A 21,055-nucleotide genomic window follows, 5' to 3' on the forward strand; every position below is an offset into this window, starting at 1 on the left:
CTGCCACTATTGTTCAGATAGAGGAGGAAGCTGGGAGAGCTTGCAGAGGCTGTAAGTCGTGAGACAGAACCATACCTGTCAGCATGCCTTCATCTACCACACAGCTGCCGTCAATCAGGATGGCATCGCATGGCATTTGCACTTTGTTCCCTGTCAAGACTAATAGATCTCCAGGTACCAGGAAGCGTGATTCCAGCTCTTGGACTCCAGCTGAAAGTGTGAGATGGCAGAGTCAAGTCAGATTTTTTTTTCCCACAAAAACATAATCTAACAACTCCCTTAATTGGATATCAATGAAAAAACAACCGGGACATTTTTTAAAAGGAAGCTGTTCCTCAACATTGATTCAAAATCTGAAAACAATAAGGAAAAAAGTAATAAATTACATAAAATTAAAACCTTTGTGTGGTAAAACAATAAATAAATAAGCAGAGAAAAATACTAAAGACAAATTCAGAAAATATGTTTGAAACTTATATTACATTATATTACAAAAGTTAACATTGCTGATATATAAAGAACTCCTGAAGAAAAGAGAGATGTATAGCAAATGACTATAGCAAAATTGCTAGAGATGCTAGCATTTTACATGTGTGCATGCACACACACAATGCAAGTGGCATGTTAAACATTTGAAGAGATCTCCTTCTTATTCATAACTTAAAAATTGAAAGTACCTTCCTGTCTGCCTGCCTGCCTTCCTTCCTGTCTGCTTTCTTGTAGTTCTTTCCTTCCTTCCTTCCTTAGCCCCAAAGCAATAGAGGTTAAACAAGCTAGGCATTCTTGCAGAAGGTTGGGGATGTGGTTGGCAGCCTGCTGCAGGTGTTGGAGACTAACCAGGATGGACAGGGGTTTACCTGGTGTGGGGCATGTTGTCAGAGCCCAAGGAGGAAGAGGAGGGCCCCAATGGTGACAGTGGCCTGGTGTGAGCTGTTGGAGTCCAAGCAGTGAAAAAGATGTCTACATGAAAGTGGAGGAGAGCATCAGTAATGAGAGATGATGGGTTACACCCAGTAGGGATTGATAGAGTGAGTAGATATAATGAGGCTAATGAGAGCCAGGTTTCTTATGAAGAAAGGAAGTTACAAATATAGATGGAAATAAAACTAGACTGAACACTGTGGTATTGGATTAGAATTGGAGACAACAATGTAAACTGATGGTTTTCAATAGATAATAGATAAAAAATAAAATAGATATAAATGAATATGTATAATACATATATAAAATATGTTTGCTTGTCTTTTTTATACATATATTCGCTAATTCTGTTCTCTGAGAGGGACTAAGAGTAATGAAATTCCAATAATGATGTACATATCTAGTGCCCAAATTTTGGTTTCTAAATTCTATTCCTCCCCCCCAAAAAAATCAGCGTTTCTTAAGGAAATGGCTGATTACAAAGCTGGCCAAAAAAAAAAAAAAAATCATATAAACTGGAATATTTTGTTGCACCATTAAGTAAAAAAGTACTCAAAGAAAGATGGAGGCGGAGAGAAAAAACATCAAAGCCAACTTAACAGGCTCTCATTGCCCAAATCTGTAATAATTTGAGCATCAAGTAAATAACGATAAATGAACTATAACCCATAAAATGAAATAGCAATTCATGAGTCCATATGATATAAGTAAATGGATAAATAAATGGGGAGAAAAGATGTAATTAGAAAATCATGATTTGGCAACTATCAAAGTAATAATTCAGCTAAGAAATGGCAATGGATACAACTAGTGGGTAAATTTAATGAGGATGGCTTGTTTATATAGTCTCAAGTATCTCTCAACAAAACAGCTATTAATTACAAAGGACAAAAAAGTAAATTTACAATGGAGAAGCCTGGAAGATACTATTTAATTAAGTGATCCAAATTAACATCATTAGTAATGGGACAAATTTAAATTATGTACCACCTGAGAGGAAACAATGAGGACATGGGATCACTTCTATGATATTCCAGCCTAAAGTCCATAACCTGAATTTAACTATGAGGAAACATCAGACAAATCCAAATTGAGAGACATTCCACAAAATAACCAGAGTCAAAGGAGTCAAGATCATGAAGTCAAGGAAAGATTGAAGATTAAAGAGATGTGTCAAACAATATTTCTGTATAATTCCAAATCCTCTCCTATAAAGAACATTATTAAGAGCACTGGAAAAACTTGAATGGGGTGTGAGCATCAGTTGCTATTAATATGTCAATATTAACTACCTGATGTTAATCGTTGCACTGTCATTTATGTAGAAGAATGTCCTTGTCTTTGAGAAATATACACTACAATATGTAGGAGTCATAGAGCCATATGTTGGCAACTTACTCTCAAATGGCTCAGGGAAAAAGTTATTTGAACTATTCTTGTAACTTTTCTGTAAGTTTTAAGTTATTTCCTAAAAAAAGAAAAAAATAAATACATCTAACATTGCCCACCTAGCTAATTAGAAAAAGGTAAAAGTTTGCCAGCATATTCTGTCAACAAGTCTATGAGGAAACACACATTTCTGGCACAAACACAAGCTGGTACAATCCCCATGGAAAGAAATTTGGCTAGATCTATCTAGCAAAAGAACATACATGCATTTATTCTTTAACTCAGCAATTTCAGTTCTCAAAATCTGTGCCAAAGATAGACTGGTGGAAATAAGAAAAAACAAATATATGCACAAGCCTTTTGATTACAACACTATCTTTATAGTAAAAAACTAAAAAATAAAATAAAATAAAATCCTTCAATAGAGAACTGATTGAATAAACAATGGTTCCCCCATACACAAGAGTACTAGAAAGCTGAAATAATGAGCAAAAAAAAAAAAAATTATATATTCTGCTATGAAAGAATCTCTAGGAAACATATTTAAGTATGTAAATATACCTGAAACTAATATAATATTATACATCAACTATGTTTCAATATTTTTTAAAGATTTTGTTTATTTGACAGATATCACAAGTAGGCAGAGAGGCAGGCAGAGAGAGAGGGGGAAGCAGGCTCCCCGCTGAGCAGAGAGCCCGATGTGGGGCTCAATCCCAGGACCCTGAGATCATGACCAGAGCCGAAGGCAGAGGCTTAACCCACTGAGCCACCCAGGTGCCCCTGATATAATATCTATTTTTTTATTTGATATATTATTTGATATTTGATACATTATTTGATATTATATCTATATTATTTGATATTTTATTTTGATATTTAATATATAATTTTATTAAGTCTATGATTATATATTTTATATAACATATATTTGTGTATAATACCCACATAAACTAATACAAAAATATATTTGAAAAGTTAACACTAAAAATCTAAAGCAAAATGAATGAGATAAACCTACTGAGTTGCTGATATAACCATACAGAGAAGAACCATTTCAAGTAACTTTGAAACATAAGTGGTTTTTTTTTAACGTATAATTTGTACATTTCATATGGTATATCACAAACAGGGGAAAAGAAAAACTCCAACAAAATCTCAAATTGTTTTTAGGAATTATATTCCTCCCAGGTGTTTTGGCTTTCAACTCTGAGATTACTGTGTATGAGGTATAGGGCAAATGAGTAATTTGTTGCTGTCATTGAGAATTGCAACTTCTGAGATAAAGGAGAGACTAAAGTAAAATCAACAAAGTTAAGTAAAAAGTCCGCAGTTCTAAACTTGAATTCGAAATGTCAGAAGATGGGGTTCCTGCGTGACTATCTGTTAAGCATCCAGCTCTTGATTATGACTCAGGTCATGATCTCAAGATTGCGAGATTGAGCCCTGTGTCAGGCTCTGGGCTGGGCATGGAGCTTGCTTAAGATTTTCTCTCCCTCTGCCACTCCCCCTCCTCTTTCTCTCTCCCTCTCTAAAAAGAAATGTCAGAAGACTAGGTCTGTCTTCTGAAAAGGCCAAGCAATAGTGACTAACACCATAGAAATGAACACTCTGAGCGCTCTGGTTGAGGACTATAATGTTATATAAGAGCTCTTTGGAAAAAAGGATGTGTCCAGGTTTGGAGCAGGAATTGTCCAAGGTAAGTTTGGAATATCATATCGTATCAGAAAGCAACAAAACTTTTAAAGGCTACTGGGGTCATAGCAGAAGAATTCAGAAGCCAACCTGAGGAGGCACTCAAAAGCCAAAGATGAGAAAATTTGAGCACAGTAAGAATAAAAATCACCATGGATGGAAATGTGTCGACCCATATGAATGCATAAAGACACTAAAAAATCCTTTAGGTAATGCTAGAGGATCAACCCATTATTCTGAAAGCTGGTACATAAAAGGAAATAATCAAACATTAATTTGTCTTTCTTAAACAAACTGAATCTCAGGGTAATGAAATAGTTGAGGAGAGTGTTTTTCTTTATATAAATATTCCACTTAGTATGTGAAAATCATATGATAGAAGTAGAAATTTCAAACTCTTAATGAAATAGTTAATCTAAGTCATAAACATTTATGTCTGCTAACATCACAAAGAGAAGATAATCAGTATGTATCTCTTATTGGAAGTATGCGATATCAACTATGAAATATTCTTGTCAAAAACTCAAGCTTCTAACAACCAATTTACAGGAAGTGTAAATCACAGAAAATCGTGTTAAATAATTTTATGAATATGTAACCAATATAATCTAAACTGTAAAACCCCTAGGATGAACTATTTGCTTTCCTCAATAAAAAATTTGTGAGGAAAAAAGTAAGATATAAAGGAAGGAACGTGTAGAGTTCAAAGAACCTAGAGACTTAACAACTAATAGCAAGATGTAGGCTTTCTTTGAATATTATTTGAAAATATATGCATGTATAAACACACACTTGTGATTCAATTGGGAAAATTTCAACCCTTCTATGTAACTGATTTTTTTAAAATTATGGAATTATTTTAGTTTTTTTTAGGTAAAAGAATTAAAAAGGAATCTTTATATTTTACATATATACTGCCTTTTTTTCAAATTAAATTATATAATATCTGGGATAGTTCAAAAATAATCCAGAGAGAGGGATGAAAAAGATTCAATGTGTTATAATTGTTAAGTCTTAAGTGATTGCTACATGGGATTTCATTATCATATTCTTCCCATTGTTATATGTATGCAAAACATTTCATCACAAAAGGTTAAACAAGAAAATGATGAGGGTGTTTTTTAAAAGGGAAGTTTTACTTCAGCCACAAAAAGGAGCAGATTTATCTTCCCCTCCAAAACAAGTGTGATATACATATATTCATATATGTATCGATTCGTGTATGTATCAATATTCATATACAAAATATATGAAACAATGGTTTTAAAAACCTAACATAAACAACAAAAGACAGGAAACAAGTGAAGGTGCCCTGCAATTGCTCAGTTTACTGTCTTTAGAGAGTTCCCAGGCCATTGTGCAGGAAGGGGGAACCCGGACAAAATCCAGAGGTGTCCCTGACTTCAGAATACAGACATGACAGTCTGTAGAGACTAATCATCACATGCATTTAAAGAAGCTACTAGCAAATGAACAATTGAACATATACCTTTTGAACCACCACTCACGATAGCATCAAAATCATGAAATATTTAGGAATGCATCTTAGAATGTGTAAGACCCATACATCGAACACTGCAAAACATCGCTGAGAGAATTCAAAGACCAAATTAACAAAGATTGAAAAATGGAGACATATACCATATCCATAAGACAGAAGACCCAAATTTATTAACATATCCATTTTTCACAAATTAATCTATAGGTTCAACACAATCCTAATCAAAATTTCATCATGTACAGGTGGCCCTTCTTTTCACTACATCTGTATCTTTGGGGTAAATACCCAGTAGTGCAATTGCAGGGTCATAGGGAAGCTCTATTTTTAATTTCTTGAGGAATCTCCACATTGTTCTCCAAAGTGGCTGCACCAAATTGCATTCCCACCAACAGTGTAAGAGGGTTCCTCTTTCTCCACATCCTCTCCAACACATGTTGTTTCCTGTCTTGCTAATTTTGGCCATTCTAACTGGTGTAAGGTGGTATCTCAATGTGGTTTTAATTTGAATCTCCCTGATGGCTAGTGATGATGAACATTTTTTCATGTGTCTGATAGCCATTTGTGTGTCTTCGTTGGAGAAGTGTCTTTTCATATCTTCTGCCCATTTTTTAATATGATTGTCTGTTTTGTGTGTGTTGAGTTTGAGGAGTTCTTTATAGATCCTGGATATCAACCTTTTGTCTGTACTGTCATTTGCAAATATCTTCTCCCATTCCGTGGGTTGCCTCTTTGTTGTACCCCAATGTTTATAGCAGCAATGGCCACAGTCGCCAAACTGTGGAAAGAACCAAGATGCCCTTCAACAGACGAATGGATAAGGAAGATGTGGTCCATATACACTATGGAGTATTATGCCTCCATCAGAAAGGACAAATACCCAACTTTTGTAACAACATGGACGGGACTGGAAGAGATTATGCTGAGTGAAATAAGTCAAGCAGAGAGAGTCAAGTATCATATGGTCTCACTTACTTGTGGAGCATAACAAATAACATGGAGGACAAGGGGAGATGGAGAGGAGAAGGGAGTTGAGGGAAATTGGAAGGGGAGGTGAACCATGAGAGACTATGGACTCTGAAAAACAACCTGAGGGTTTTGAAGGGGCGGGGGGTGGAAGGTCGGAGGAATCAGGTGGTGGGTATTAGGGAGGGCACGGATTGCATGGAGCACTGGGTGTGGTGAAAAAACAATAAATACTGTTATGCTGAAAAGAAATAAAAAATTTTAAAAATAAATAAATAAATACAGCCAAAAAATTTTTTTTCATCATGTTTTTTTCTTGTTAGAAATTGACAGTTTGATTCTAAGTCAAAGGTTCCAATCAGCAAAGCAACACTGAAAAGAAGAACAAAGCTAAAGGACTAAAATTATCCTATTTAAAGACTATTTTTTTTTCTTCATTCACCCCTCCTTTTTTTTTAAAACTTTATTTTATTTTTTCAGTGTTCCAAGATTCATCGTTTATGCATAACTAATTATAAAGGCATTTGATGGCATTGGTATAAAGACAAGCACATAGATGAGTGGAATAGAACAGGGAGTCCAGAAACAGATCCACCTGTGTATGAGCAATATTTGACCAAGATGCAAAGACAACCCAGTGGAGAAAGGACAGCCCTTTCAACAAATGGTATTGAAATATTTGAATGTCTATTTGTAAAGAATGAACTTCAATTAAAAAAAATTGAAATGCAATATAGATCTAAATGTGAAAGCTAAAACTGAATAATTTTAAAAAACAATGTAGTTTTTGTTTTGTGTTTGTCACTATTAATCTCTAAGGGAGACTGCCCATCTATCATGAGTTTAACATTATTTGATAAGACTGACCATATAAATTACGAGTTCCCAACAGCATTCAACTATCAAGTAGAAGAGTTATACACAAAATAAAATCTCAGCAGATGGTGGAAGTCCAAGTGAATTTCAAAAACAGTTTTCTCACTGCCCAACATGTCTTCCCAATTCTGTCATTCTGTTGTCTCTTCCCCAACTACATCTAAGACCTCAGATGAAGTTTTTTACTGCCATTAATAGGCAGGAAAGAATCCTAAACACTTAGTGGTATTAGATCCTGGCTTAAAAGAGTCCCAGAATGACTGTGGAGAAGACCATCATCATTCTTCTTCACAGCGGGCAGAACTCCACCTACTACATGAAATTTCCTATCGTGCCTGAAGGGAAAGAGAACTAGAAGACCAGATCTATGCTAATTTATAGTAGGGAGCAAAGAATTGTTCTGAAAGATTGCAAGTATATTTGTCCATTAGAAGGCACATTAATGATGTCTAGTCTGGAGAAGGCCTTTTATACCTGGAGAAAACAGAACAAAACAACAAAACAAAACAAAACAATACACTCATGGCTATCAGCTAACCACCAAGGACTTCACCAATGGTCTCATGAAAGGAATAGGTGGCAGTGTTGCTCATTATTCATGAGTTCAAAAACATGTTCTTCTATTCACCAAAGCTAACTTGGTTATAAACCCTACTAAGGATCCAATTTTCCAGGAGCAACCACAAAATTTTAGCAGCCATAAGTAAATAAACCTAAGCAAACAGCCTGGGTTTTGCCACCAACTGTTAAACTGGCAACACTTGATTTGATCTGAGTGTGTATTTCCCTCTCTTTCTCTCTCTCATGCAGGACATTTCCCTTTTGTAAAAAACCCCATTTCATGGAGGTCTGACATAAAGTGTGAGAGCGGGCATCACTCTATATTTCATATAACATTTTGATCCTGGAACCCAAATCATTTCTGCTTGGGCTACAAATTTTATAGATTTTTGTTTGCTACTTTGTGTTATAGGAAAATATCTGTTGCAGTTGTTAATTATGGCCCCCTCTCCTGGGAACCAGATAGATATGTTCATAGGGTTGGATAAAGAAAAACTAGAATTATATCCACCAGCCCATACTCATAATTACTATCCCATTTTGAAAAATGTCGATAATTTCTTGATAAAATGCATTGTTCAGACACTTCAATCCTTTAGGAAAATTTCCTTCTTTGTACTCCCTACCCTCCTATGCAACAAAGTTGTTAAATACTGTTAAATCTGTTCAATCTACTCTAACCTTTAACAAATTTCCCAGATGTGTAGAATTTCCAAGCAGGGCTCCAGCTTGTAACCCTTCATATTGAGAAGGATTTGATGAACTCATTCTAGAAAGAAAATAACTCATATTTTCCTACTGTATTGTTATAAAAATGTATTTTTGAACCTCAAAAAATACCTCACCTCAATTTATTGAATAGATATTCATTAAGAACTTACATATGAAGCACTTATTTACATTAGGACACCACAGAGAACCTTAATAACTTTGGGTTAGTCAAAGGTGTCTTAGATGTAATGCAAAAAGCAAGACCCATAAAAGGAAAATTTGATAAACTGGACTTTAACAGAAGTAGAAATATCCACCCTTTGGGAGACACTGTAAAGAAAATGGAAACGATAAGTCATAGAGTGAGAGAAGATCTTTACAAATCATATTTCTGATAAAGGCTTTGGATTCAGAATATAGAACGAACTTCTTCTCAAAAGCTAATTAGAGAAAACAACATAATAAGCAAAAGATTTGAACAGACACTTTGCCAAGAAGATATATAAGTAGAAAATAAGCACTTGAAAAGATGGTCAGTGCCATTAGTCATTAGGGAAATGCAAATTAAAACTACAATGAGATACCACTACACATCTGTTAAAATGGCTAAAATTTTAAAAAACTGACCTTACCGAGTGTAGACAAGAATGTGGAGGCACTACAATTCTCATACACTGCTAGTAAGAATGCAAAATGGTACAAACACTTTGGGAAACAGTTGGGAAGTTTCTTAAAAAGTTAAACATTTACCTGCCCATATGACCCAGCCATTCCACAATTATGTATTTTCCCATACAAAATGAAAGTGTATGTCCATGCAAAGACTTGAACCCAAATTTTCATCGAGACATCATTTGTAATAGCCCAATACTAGGAACAACTCAAATTTCCCACCAGTGAGTGAATGGAAATACAAACCAATCTATCCATACACAGGGGTTCACCTCAGGAATAAAAAAGGAATAAACTATTGACATATTTAACAAAAGGACACATTTTAAAATAATTATGAATTTGATCCCTGTAAAATTACCCCAAAATATGTTATAAAAGACATAAAAATGCCTACTGGATAATACCATTTATATACAGTTCTAAACATGCAAAATCATTGCCTAAGGATGGGGATGGGGAGAGAGAGAGGTTGAGAAGAAGGATTACAAACAGGTACAAGGCAACCTTTGAGAGTAATGGATAGTCATTATCTTTATTATGGTGATAGTTTCATGGATAGTTATATAGATGTACATAAGTTAAAATCTATCAAATTGTACATTTTAAATATGTTCAGTTAATTATATGTCAATTTTATCTCAATAGAGATTTTTTTAATGTTTATTTTATTTTATTTTATTTTGATTTTTTTATTTACTTGACAGACAGAGATCACAAGTAGACAGAGAGGCAGTCAGAGAGAGAGGAGGAAGCAGGCTCCCTGCTGAGCAGAGAGCCTGATGCAGAGCTCAATCCCAGGACCCTGAGATCATGACCTGAGCCGAAGGCAGAGGCTTTAACCCACTGAGCCACCCAGACGCCCCAGTAAAGTTTTTTTTTAAGGCGAAAATGCCTCAAGCACTTCATTCCATTAGGTAAATGTACAGAAAAAAAATGCATATGAAGATGAGAGTAGTAGAAACAGAGATAAAAATTTGAATCCTGTTTTGACACACACATAGATCTAAATTAATCTAAATTAATGAGACTTACCTTTTCTCCCACATACACAGACTGTAATACTATTATGTGATTCAACGAGGCGGTGAAGTTTTACAGATTGCTGAAAGAGAGGAATGGAAAATAGGAAAAGGCTTATTTATTTGAAGATACATCTGAAGTATTAATTCAGTAAAGCATTAGTATCTTTAAAGATAGAACACTGTCTTGTTCCTGACTGAATACGCTGGCTAAAAATGAAGGACTAAGTAGCCTATCAGTCAACAGAAAAGTCATCTAGCTTGCTGTCCTGCTTACCAACAATAAGAAGTATGAGTTCTTTGGTAGAAGGGAATTTCCCAGCCTGCTCGGTTCATTCAAAGTCATTTTTGATAACCATAAATTTGTCTTTAGTTCTTTCAGTTGAGAACATCAAGAACTTTAATCATTCAAGATATGTGTTTATACCTAAATAGTTTCAAGAACTAAGCATTATTTTGGGCTTGAGTTATTCCACATCAGAGTTCCTAATCTATAACTTTATAAAGAGTTTGGTGGTGCCTGCTATTTCCTCATAGTATATGTTGTATTAATATATGAAATACACAGGACACTGAGAGTGAATCCATAAAAAGATAGAAAAGAAAGATATAATAAAATTATATTAGATTTCACATTAATGAAGAAACTGTTGTGTAAAAGAATTACCTGTTTCTAGGAGTTAAAACTCCTAATTATTTAGTATATTCATTTTTTTATTCTGATTTTGCTATTTAAGACACCCCCTAAATCTCTGACATCAAACCATTTACAGATCTGACTAATATGTCCTAAGAATGATTAGTAGAATAATATAAGGTGAAAGATAGAGTGTTCTATTGTTAACTTATTCTTTTATTCATTTTTGCATTCACTCAACTTTTATTAAACAACGTTTATGTGCCAGGGACTATGCTAAAAGGTGGAGATGCAATGGCTAAAAAAGAAAAAAAGGATATGATTCTTACCAGCAAGGAATTTACAACCCACCGGGAAAAATAGTTTTAATCAAATAATCACAAACATAAAGGTATCATTACAATCAGTAATAAGAGGAAAAAATGTGAAAATGTGCTTTTGGAGCATATATAGCCAATGGAAGCAATAAAAATCTTCCTGAAAAAAGTGGCTTTGAATCAAATAGATTGTTGAATCTATGAACGTCAAACTCAAAAGAAATATTTGGATTTGAAATATTTATAAACTTAAAAGCCACTTTAGAATTCATTGGTATATAGCTATAAGAATAATGAAGAATCAGCAATCCATACTTTTAATGCCATTCCGATCAAAATTCCACTGGTATTTTTCAAAGAGCTGAAGCAAATAATCCTAAAATTTTTATGGAATCAGGAGAGACCCCGAATTGCTAAGGAAATGTTGAAAAACAAAAATAAAACTGGCAGCATCACATTACCTGATTTCAAGCTTTACTACAAAGCTGTGATCACTAAGACAGCATGGTACTGGCATAAAAACAGACACATGGACCAGTGGAACAGAGTAGAGAGCCCAGATATGGACCCTCAACTCTATGGTCAAATAATCTTCGACAAAGCAGGAAAAAATATCCAGTGGAAAAAAGACAGTCTCTTCAATAAATGGTGCTGGGAAAATTGGACAGCTATATGTAGAAGAATGAAACTTGACCATTCTCTTACACCATACACAAAGATAAACTCGAAATGGATAAAAGACCTCAACGTGAGATAGGAATCCATCAGAATCCTAGAGGAGAACATAGGCAGTAACCTCTTCGATATCAGCCACAGCAACTTCTTTCAAGATATGTCTCCAAAGGCAAAGGAAACAAAAGCGAAAATGAACTTTTGGGACTTCATCAAGATCAAAAGCTTCTGCACAGCAAAGGAAACAGTCAACAAAACAAAGAGGCAACTCACAGAATGGGAGAAGATATTTGCAAATGAGAGTACAGACAAAAGGTTGATATCCAGGATCTATAAAGAACTTCTCAAACTCAACACAAACAAAACAGATAATCATATGAAAAAATGGGCAGAAGATATGAACAGACACTTCAATGAAGACATACAAATGGCTATCAGACACATGAAAAAATGTTCATCATCAGAGGAGTCAAGATGGCGGAGAAGTGGCAGGCTGAGACGACATCAGGTAGCAGGAGATCAGCTAGATAGCTTATCAAACCGTTGTGAACACCTACAAATACAACGGGAAATCGAAGAGAAGAAAAGCAACAATTCTGGAAACAGAAAATTGATCACTTTCTGAAAGGTAGGACCTGCGGAGAAGTGAATCCAAAGCGACAGGAAGACAGACCGCGGGGGGAGGGGTCAGCTCCAGGCAAGTGGCGGAGCAATGGAGCACAACATCAGGACTTTTAAAAGTGTGCTCTGCAGAGGGACATCGCTCCAGAGGCTAAACCGGGGGGGAGCCCAGTCGGGGTCAGTGTAACCCCAGGTCCCGCGAGGTCACAGAAGGACCGGGGGTGTCTGAGTGCCACAGAGCTCGCAGGTATTAGAGCGGGGAAGCCGGCTACAGCGACAAAGCTGAGGAGGGAGCTCTCAGCCTGGGGTTACCTTGTGCTGGTCGCAGGCTGGGTGGGCTCGGAGCGCGGCTGGAGGCCACGGAGACAGAAGCGACCGGGCGCTTTTCCCCAAGTACCAGCAATTGACTGCTTTCCTATAGGTGCAACCGCAGGCCAGAGAGGTGGGGCAGTTGGGCGCTTATCTCTGAGGGTGCACTGAAGAGTGGGACCCCAAGTTCTCGGCTCCTCCAGGCCGAGAGATTGGGATGCCGCCATCTTCATTCCCATCCTCCGGAACTCTACGGAAAGCACTCAGGGAACAAAAGTTCCAGAAAGCGAACCCAAGCAGATTACTTAGCCTGGCAAGGGCAGTACAATTCCGCCTGCGGCAAAGACACTTGAGAATCACTACAACAGGCCCCTCCCCCCCCAGAAGATCAACAAGAAACCCAGCCAAGACCAACTTCGCTCACCAAGAACAGCGGAATTCTAGAGGAGGAGAAAGCAAATCTTATCTGGACAAAATGAAAAGGCAGAAAAACTCACCACAGAAAAAAGAACAAGAGGCAGTACCGAAGGCTGGGGACCTAATCAATACAGACATTGGTAATATGACAGATCTAGAGTTCAGAATGATGATTCTCAAGGTTCTAGCTGGGCTTGAAAAAGGCATAGAAGATATTAGAGAAACCCTCTCCGGAGAGATAAAAGACCTTTCTGGAGAAATAAAAGAACTAAAATCTAACCAAGTTGAAATCAAAAAAGCTATTAATGAGGTGCAATCAAAAATGGAAGCTCTTACTGCTAGGATAAATGAGGCAGAAGAAAGTATTAGTGACATAGAAGACCAAATGACAGAGAATAAAGAAGCTGAGCAAAAGAGAGAAAAATACTGGACCACAAGGAGAGAATTCGAGAGATAAGCGACACCATAAGACGACACAACATTAGAATAATTGGGATTCCAGAAGAAGAAGAAAGAGAGAGGGGAGCAGAAGGTATATTAGAGACAATTATTGGAGAGAATTTCCCTAATATGGCAAAGGGAACAAACATCAAAATCCAGGAGATGCTAAGAATGCCCCTCAAAATCAATAAAAATAGGTCCACACCTCGTCACCTGATAGTAAAATTTACAAGTCTTAGCGACAAAGAGAAAATCCTGAAAGCAGCCCAGGAAAAGAAGTCTATAACATACAAGGGTAAAAACATTAGATTGGCAGCGGACCTATCCACAGAGACCTGGCAGGCCAGAAAGAACTGGCATGATATATTGAGAGCACTAAGCCAGAAAAACATGCAGCCAAGAATACTATATCTGGCTAGGCTATCATTGAAAATAGACGGAGAGATAAAGAGCTTCCAGGACAAACAAAAGCCGAAAGAATTTGCAAACACCAAACCAGCTCTACAGGAAATATTGAAAGGGGTCCTCTAAGCAAAGAGAGACCCTAAAAGTAGTAGATCAGAAAGAAACAGAGACAATATACAGTAAGAGTCACCTTACAGGCAATACAATGGCAATAAATTCATATCTCTCAATAGTTACCCTGAATGTTAATGGGCTAAATGCCCCAATCAAAAGACACAGGGTATCAGAATGGATAAAAAAACGAAACCCATCAATATGCTGCCTACAAGAAACTCATTTTAGACCCGAAGACACCTCCAGATTTAAAGTGAGGGAGTGGAAAACAATGTACCACGCTAATGGACATCAGAAGAAAGCTGGGGTGGCAATCCTTATATCAGATCAATTAGATTTTAAGCTAAAGACTATAATAAGAGATGAGGAAGGACACTATATCATACTCAAAGGGTCTATCCAACAAGAAGACCTAACAATCTTCAATATCTATGCCCCTAACATGGGAGCAGCCAACTATATAAACCAATTAATAACAAAATCAAAGAAATACATCGACAGTAATACAATAATAGCAGGGGACTTTAACACTACCCTCACTGAAATGGACAGATCATCTAAGCAAAAGATCAACAAGGAAATAAAGGCCTTAAATGACACACTGGACCAGATGGACATCACAGATATATTCAGAACATTCCATCCCAAAGCAACAGAATATACATTCTTCTCTAGTGCACATGGAACATTCTCCAGAATAGACCACATCCTGGGTCACAAATCAGGTCTCAACCATTACCAAAAGATTGGGATCATTTCCTGCATATTGTCAGACCACAATGCTTTGAAACTAGAACTCAATCACAAGAGGAAAGTTGGAAAGAACTCAAATACATGGAGGCTAAAGAACATCCTACTAAAGAATGAATGGGTCAACCAGGAAATTAAAGGAGCATTTTTAAAATTCATGGGAACAAATGAAAATGAAAGCACAACTATTCAAAATCTTTGGGACACAGCAAAGGCAGTCCTGAAAGGAAAGTATATAGCGATACAAGCCTTTCTCAAGAAACAAGAAAGGTCTCAAGTACACAACCTAACCCTACACCTAAAGGTGCTGGAGAAAGAACAACAAAGAAAGCCTAAACCCAGCAGAAGAATAGAAATAATAAAGATCAGAGCAGAAACCAATGAAATAGAAACCAAAAGAACAGTAGAAAAAATCAACAAAACTAGGAGCTGGTTCTTTGAAAGAATTAATAAGAGTGATAAACCTCTGGCCACACTTATCAAAAAGAAAAGAGAAAGGACCCAAATTAATAAAACCATAAATGAAAGAGGAGAGATCACAACCAACACCAAAGAAATACAAACAATTATAAGAACATACTACGAGCAACTTTACGTCAACAAATTTGACAACCTGGAAGAAATGGATACATTGCTAGAGATATATAAACTACCACAACTGAACCAGGAAGAAATAGAAAACCTGAACAGACCTATAATCGTAAGGAGATTGAAACAGTCATCAAAAATCTCCAAACAAACAAAAGTCCAGGACCAGACGGCTTCCCAGGGGAATTCTACCAAACATTTAAAGAAGAATTAATTCCTATTCTCCTGAAACTGTTCCAAAACATAGAAATGGAAGGAAAACTTCCAAACTCATTCTATGAGGCCAGCATCACCTTGATCCCAAAACCAGACAAGGATCCCACCAAAAAAGAGAATTACAGACCAATATCCTTGATGAACACAGATGCGAAAATTCTCACCAAAATACTGGCCAATGGGATCCAACAGTACATTAAAAGGATTATTCACCACGACCAAGTGGGATTTATTCCAGGGCTGCAAGGTTGGTTCAACATCCGCAAATCCATCAATGTGATACAATACATTAATAAAAGAAAGAATAAGAACCATATGATACTCTCAATAGATGCTGAAAAAGCATTTGACAAAGTGCAGCATCCCTTCCTGATTAAAACTCTTCAAAGTGTAGGGATAGAAGGCACATACCTCAATATTATCAAAGCCATCTATGAAAAACCCACCGCAAATATCATTCTCAATGGAGAAAAACTGAAAGCTTTTCCACTAAGGTCAGGAACACGACAAGGATGTCTGTTATCACCACTGCTGTTCAACATAGTACTAGAAGTCCTAGCCTCAGCAATCAGACAACAAAAAGAAATTAAAGGCATCCAAATTGGCAAAGAAGAAGTCAAACTATCACTCTTTGCAGATGATATGACACTATATGTGGAAAACCCAAAAGGCTCCACTCCAAAACAGCTAGAACTTAAACATGAATTCAGTAAGGTGTCAGGATATAAAATCAATGCACAGAAATCAGTCGCATTTCTTTATACTAACAATAAGACAGAAGAAAGAGAAATTGAGGAGTCAGTCCCATTTATAATCGCACCCAAAACCATAAGATACCTAGGAATAAATCTAACCAAAGAGGCAAAGAATCTATACTCAGAAAACTATAAAGTACTCATGAAAGAAATTGAGGAAGACACAAAGAAATGGAAAAATATTCCATGCTCATGGATTGGAAGAACAAATATTGTGAAAATGTCTATTCTACCTAAAGCCATCTACACATTTAATGCAATCCCTATCAAAATCCCATCCATTTTTTAAAGAAATAGAACAAATAATCCTAAAATTTATATGGAACCAGAAAAGACCTTGAATAGCCAAAGGAATATTGAAAAAGAAAGCCAAAGTCCGTGGCATCACAATTCCAGACTTCAAGCTCTATTACAAAGCTGTCATCATCAAGACAGTATGGTACTGGCACAAAAGCAGACATATAGATCAATGGAACAGAATAGAGAGCCCAGAAATAGACCCTCAACTCTATGGTCAACTAATCTTCGACAAAGCAGGAAGGAATGTTCAATGGAAAAAAGACAGCCTCTTCAACAAATGGTGCTGGGAAAATTGGACAGCCACATGCAGAAAAATGAAATTGGACTATTTCCTTACACCACACACAAAAATAGACTCAAAATGGATGAAGGACCTCCATGTGAGAAAGGAATCTATCAAAATCCTTGAGGAGAATGCAGGTAGCAACCTCTTTGACCTCAACCACAGCAACTTCTTCCTAGGAACATCGCCAAAGGCAACAGAAGCAAGGGCAAAAATGAACTATTGGGATTTCATCAAGTTCAAAAGCTTTTGCACAGCAAAGGAAACAGTTTACAAAACCAAAAGACAACTGACAGAATGGGAGAAGATATTTGCAAACGACATATCAAATAAAGGGCTAGTATCCAAAATCTATAAAGAGCTTATCAAACTCAATACCCAAAGAACAAATAATCCAATCAAGAAATGGGCAGAGGACATGAACAGACATTTCTGCAAGGAAGACATCCAGATGGCCAACAGACACATGAAAAAATGCTCCACATCACTCGGCATCAGGGAAATACAAATCAAAACCACAATGAGATACCACCTCACACCAGTCAGAATGGCTAAAATTAACAAGTCAAGAAATGACAGATGCTGGCGAGGATGCGGAGAGAGGGGAACCCTCCTACACTGCTGGTGGGAATGCAAGCTGGTGCAACCACTCTGGAAAACAGTGTGGAGGTTCCTCAAAAAACTGAAAATAGAGCTACCCTATGACCCAGCAATTGCACTCCTGGGTATATATCCTAAAGATACAAACGTGGTGCTCCAAAGGGGCACATGCACCCGAATGTTTATAGCAGCAATGTCCACAATAGCCAAACTGTGGAAAGAACCTAGATGTCCATCAACAGATGAAGGGATAAAGAAGAAGTGGTATATATATACAATGGAATACTATGCAGCCATCAAAAGAAATGAAATCTTGCCATTTGCAACGACATTAATGGAACTAGCGGGTATTATGCTTAGCGAAATAAGTCAATCGGAGAAAGACAACTATCATATGATCTCTTTGATATGAAGAAGTGGAGATGCAATGTGGGGGGGTTGGGGGGAGGAAGGAAAAGAAAAAATGAAAAGATGGGATTGGGAGGGAGACAAACCATAAAAGACTCAATCTCAAAAAACAGACTGAGAGTTGCTGGGGGGAGGGGGGACGGGAGAGGGTGGTGGGGATATGGACATTGGGGAGGGTATGTGGTATGATGAGTGCTGTGAAATGTGTAAACCTTGTGATTCACAGACCTGTACCCCTGGGGATAAAAATACATTATATGTTTATTAAAATAAAAAAATAAAAAATTTATTTCTATATACCAGCAAAAAAAAAAAAAAATGTTCGTCATCACTAACCATTAGGGAGATTCAAATTAAAACCACATTGAGATACCACCTTACACCAGTTAGAATGGCCAAAATTAGTAAGACAGGAAACAACGTGTGTTGGAGAGGATGTGGAGAAAGGGGAACCCTCTTACACTGTTGGTGGGAATGCAAGTTGGTGCAGCCACTTTGGAGAACAGTGTGGAGATTCCTCAAGAAATTAAAAATAGAGCTTCCCTATGACCCTGCAATTGCACTGCTGGGTATTTACCCCAAAGATACAGATGTAGTGAAAAGAAGGGCCATCTGTACCCCAATGTTTATAGCAGCAATGGCCACGGTCGCCAAACTGTGGAAAGAACCAAGATGCCCATCAATGGACGAATGAATAAGGAAGATGTGGTCCATATACACTATGGAGTATTATGCCTCCACCAGAAAGGATGAATTCCCAACTTTTGTAACAACATGGACGGGACTGGAAGAGATTATGCTGAGTGAAATAAGTCAAGCAGAGAGAGTCAAGTATCATATGGTTTCACTTATTTTTGGAGCAAAACAAATAACATGGAGGACATGGGGAGATGGAGAGGAGAAGGGAGTTGAGGGAAATTGGAAGGGGAGGTGAACCATGAGAGACTATGGACTCTGAAAAATAACCTGAAGGTTTTGAAGGGGCGGGGGGTGGGAGGTTGGGGGAGCCAGGTGGTGGGTATTAAGGAGGGCATGTATTGCATGGAGCACTGGGTGTGGTGCAAAAACAATGAATACTGTTATGCTGTAAAGAAATGTTTTAAAAATGGGGGAAAAAAAAGAATAATGAAGAATCTCTTAATATAGTCATGTGAAAAGGCCAACGAGACATAATGTTAGTAGAAGCAATAATAAAACTAGGTAGAAAATGATATAATGATACTACCTGATGCTAATATAATGATGCTATAGTTTGCATATTGTTTTGATGTTGAGACACTCCTCCCCAAGGAAAAGCCAGGTAGAGGAGGAGGAACTATAAAAAGATTGAGAAAGAACTACTAGAGAGGATGAGAGTGTGTGTCTCTGAATCCGAAGGGAAAAAGCATTTCAGAAAGAAGCAATGGAGCAGTTAACTGTAAAATGCAAGGGAGAGGGGTTAGCGAAAGCTGCAACGTGAAAAAAAATGTCCACTGTGGGAGGGGGACTATAAAATCAGCAAACAAAAGACTGACAATCCAATAAAAATTAATGGAGGATATGAATACAGTTCACAGTGAAAAAATACAAACAGCTTAGGACATGAGCAAGTGCTCCAGTCATAATGGAAAACATGCTGTTAAAGTTATGGGATTCTATTTTCACTTATATTGGCAAAGATAAGGAAAACCAACACTCATCTACTATTGGAAGGAGTGTAAATTAGTATTCCTTGTTTAAGAGGCATTTTGACCACATCTTCTACAATAATATATCTAGTTTGTAATTATAATTTCAAGTATAGAAATTTTATATCTCCATAGAAGTCATATATATGTAGACATATATACCTGTTATATACATAACTACATGTAATATAAATTATGCATACTCATAATTTATATATATTTATAAACACACATATATATGGAGGTGTGGACAGGTATATGTGCAAGAATTGTCATTATTTTAATAGCAAAAAACCAGAAACGATCTAAATATCCAACAACATAACTGGTTTAAAAATTATGGTACATCTAGAGAAAATACATTTGTGCAGATTTGGAATGATATTTAAGATATATTAGGTGAAAAATGCAAGTGCAGAACAGTGTACATAGTGTATTTCCATTTGTGTGAAACAAATTAGTGTACATGTGTTTAGTACTGCTAAACATTGTAGAACATTTGGACCCAGTGGATGCCTTCAGAAAGGGGATCTAGATACTGGGAGAACCAAGGTCAGGGGGATATTTATTTTTTATTTACACTGTATTGTTCTATTTGAGTCTTTTAAAAATTATGTCCATGTATTACTCCTTCTACTAAGAAAAAAATAACTAGTTTAAAAAAGTAATTTAAAAAAAAATTTTAAAACTACCTATGGTCTTAGGATTGTAGTGATGACCTTAACAAAAGTTTTTTTAATGGAGTCACAAAAGTGAAAATCAGGTCAGTATAGCGAAAAGTGAGAGGGAGATGAGTAAATCATGAGAGCATGCATAAAGAAGTTTTCCTATAAAAGGAAGAAGAGAGGCTGAGTAGTAGCTAAATGTAGAAGATTTATCAAGAGAAGGGATTGTTACTTCCCTTGAGCATGTTTAATGCTGATAGAAAGGCCCTTGGGGGAGTGATTGAGGAGGTCATTCAGTGACCACATAAGTACCCTGAGCAGATGGAAAAGGATGCTATTGCAAGCACAGGCAGAGGGCCCTTTCTCCTCTGTAATAAGAGGAAAGGGCAGAAGGGAGGCAGAGACAGGGTCATTTGGGAGTTGGTGGGTGGGGAGTTGAGAAAATTCCTATCTTATAGTTTCTATCTTCTTTGTGGAACAAGATGGGAGATTATCTGCTGAATTAGAGGAGTGGAATAAGAGCAATTGGGCATCTCATAAAAAGTGAGGAGAGATTGGTTTGAAACCTTAATTTTGAGA

At 36.8% G+C, this 21,055-nt stretch overlaps 1 protein-coding gene across 1 annotated transcript in view; it reads right to left on the minus strand.

Annotated features, from left to right (window-relative positions):
- The window catches only part of ATP13A4 (ATPase 13A4), a 131,226-nt gene that overhangs the window by 51,449 nt on the left and 58,722 nt on the right, over window positions 1–21,055 (minus strand). The window contains exons 8-9 of the mRNA XM_080818045.1: window positions 10,325–10,394; window positions 76–210 (exon numbers count right to left, since the gene is read on the minus strand). Coding sequence (XP_080674171.1) covers window positions 76–210; window positions 10,325–10,394 — 205 coding nt within the window. The remainder of the gene's footprint in view (window positions 1–75; window positions 211–10,324; window positions 10,395–21,055) is intronic.

Source organism: Martes martes (assembly GCF_963455335.1).
Source record: "Martes martes genome assembly, chromosome: 1".
Taxonomy (NCBI): domain Eukaryota; kingdom Metazoa; phylum Chordata; class Mammalia; order Carnivora; family Mustelidae; genus Martes; species Martes martes.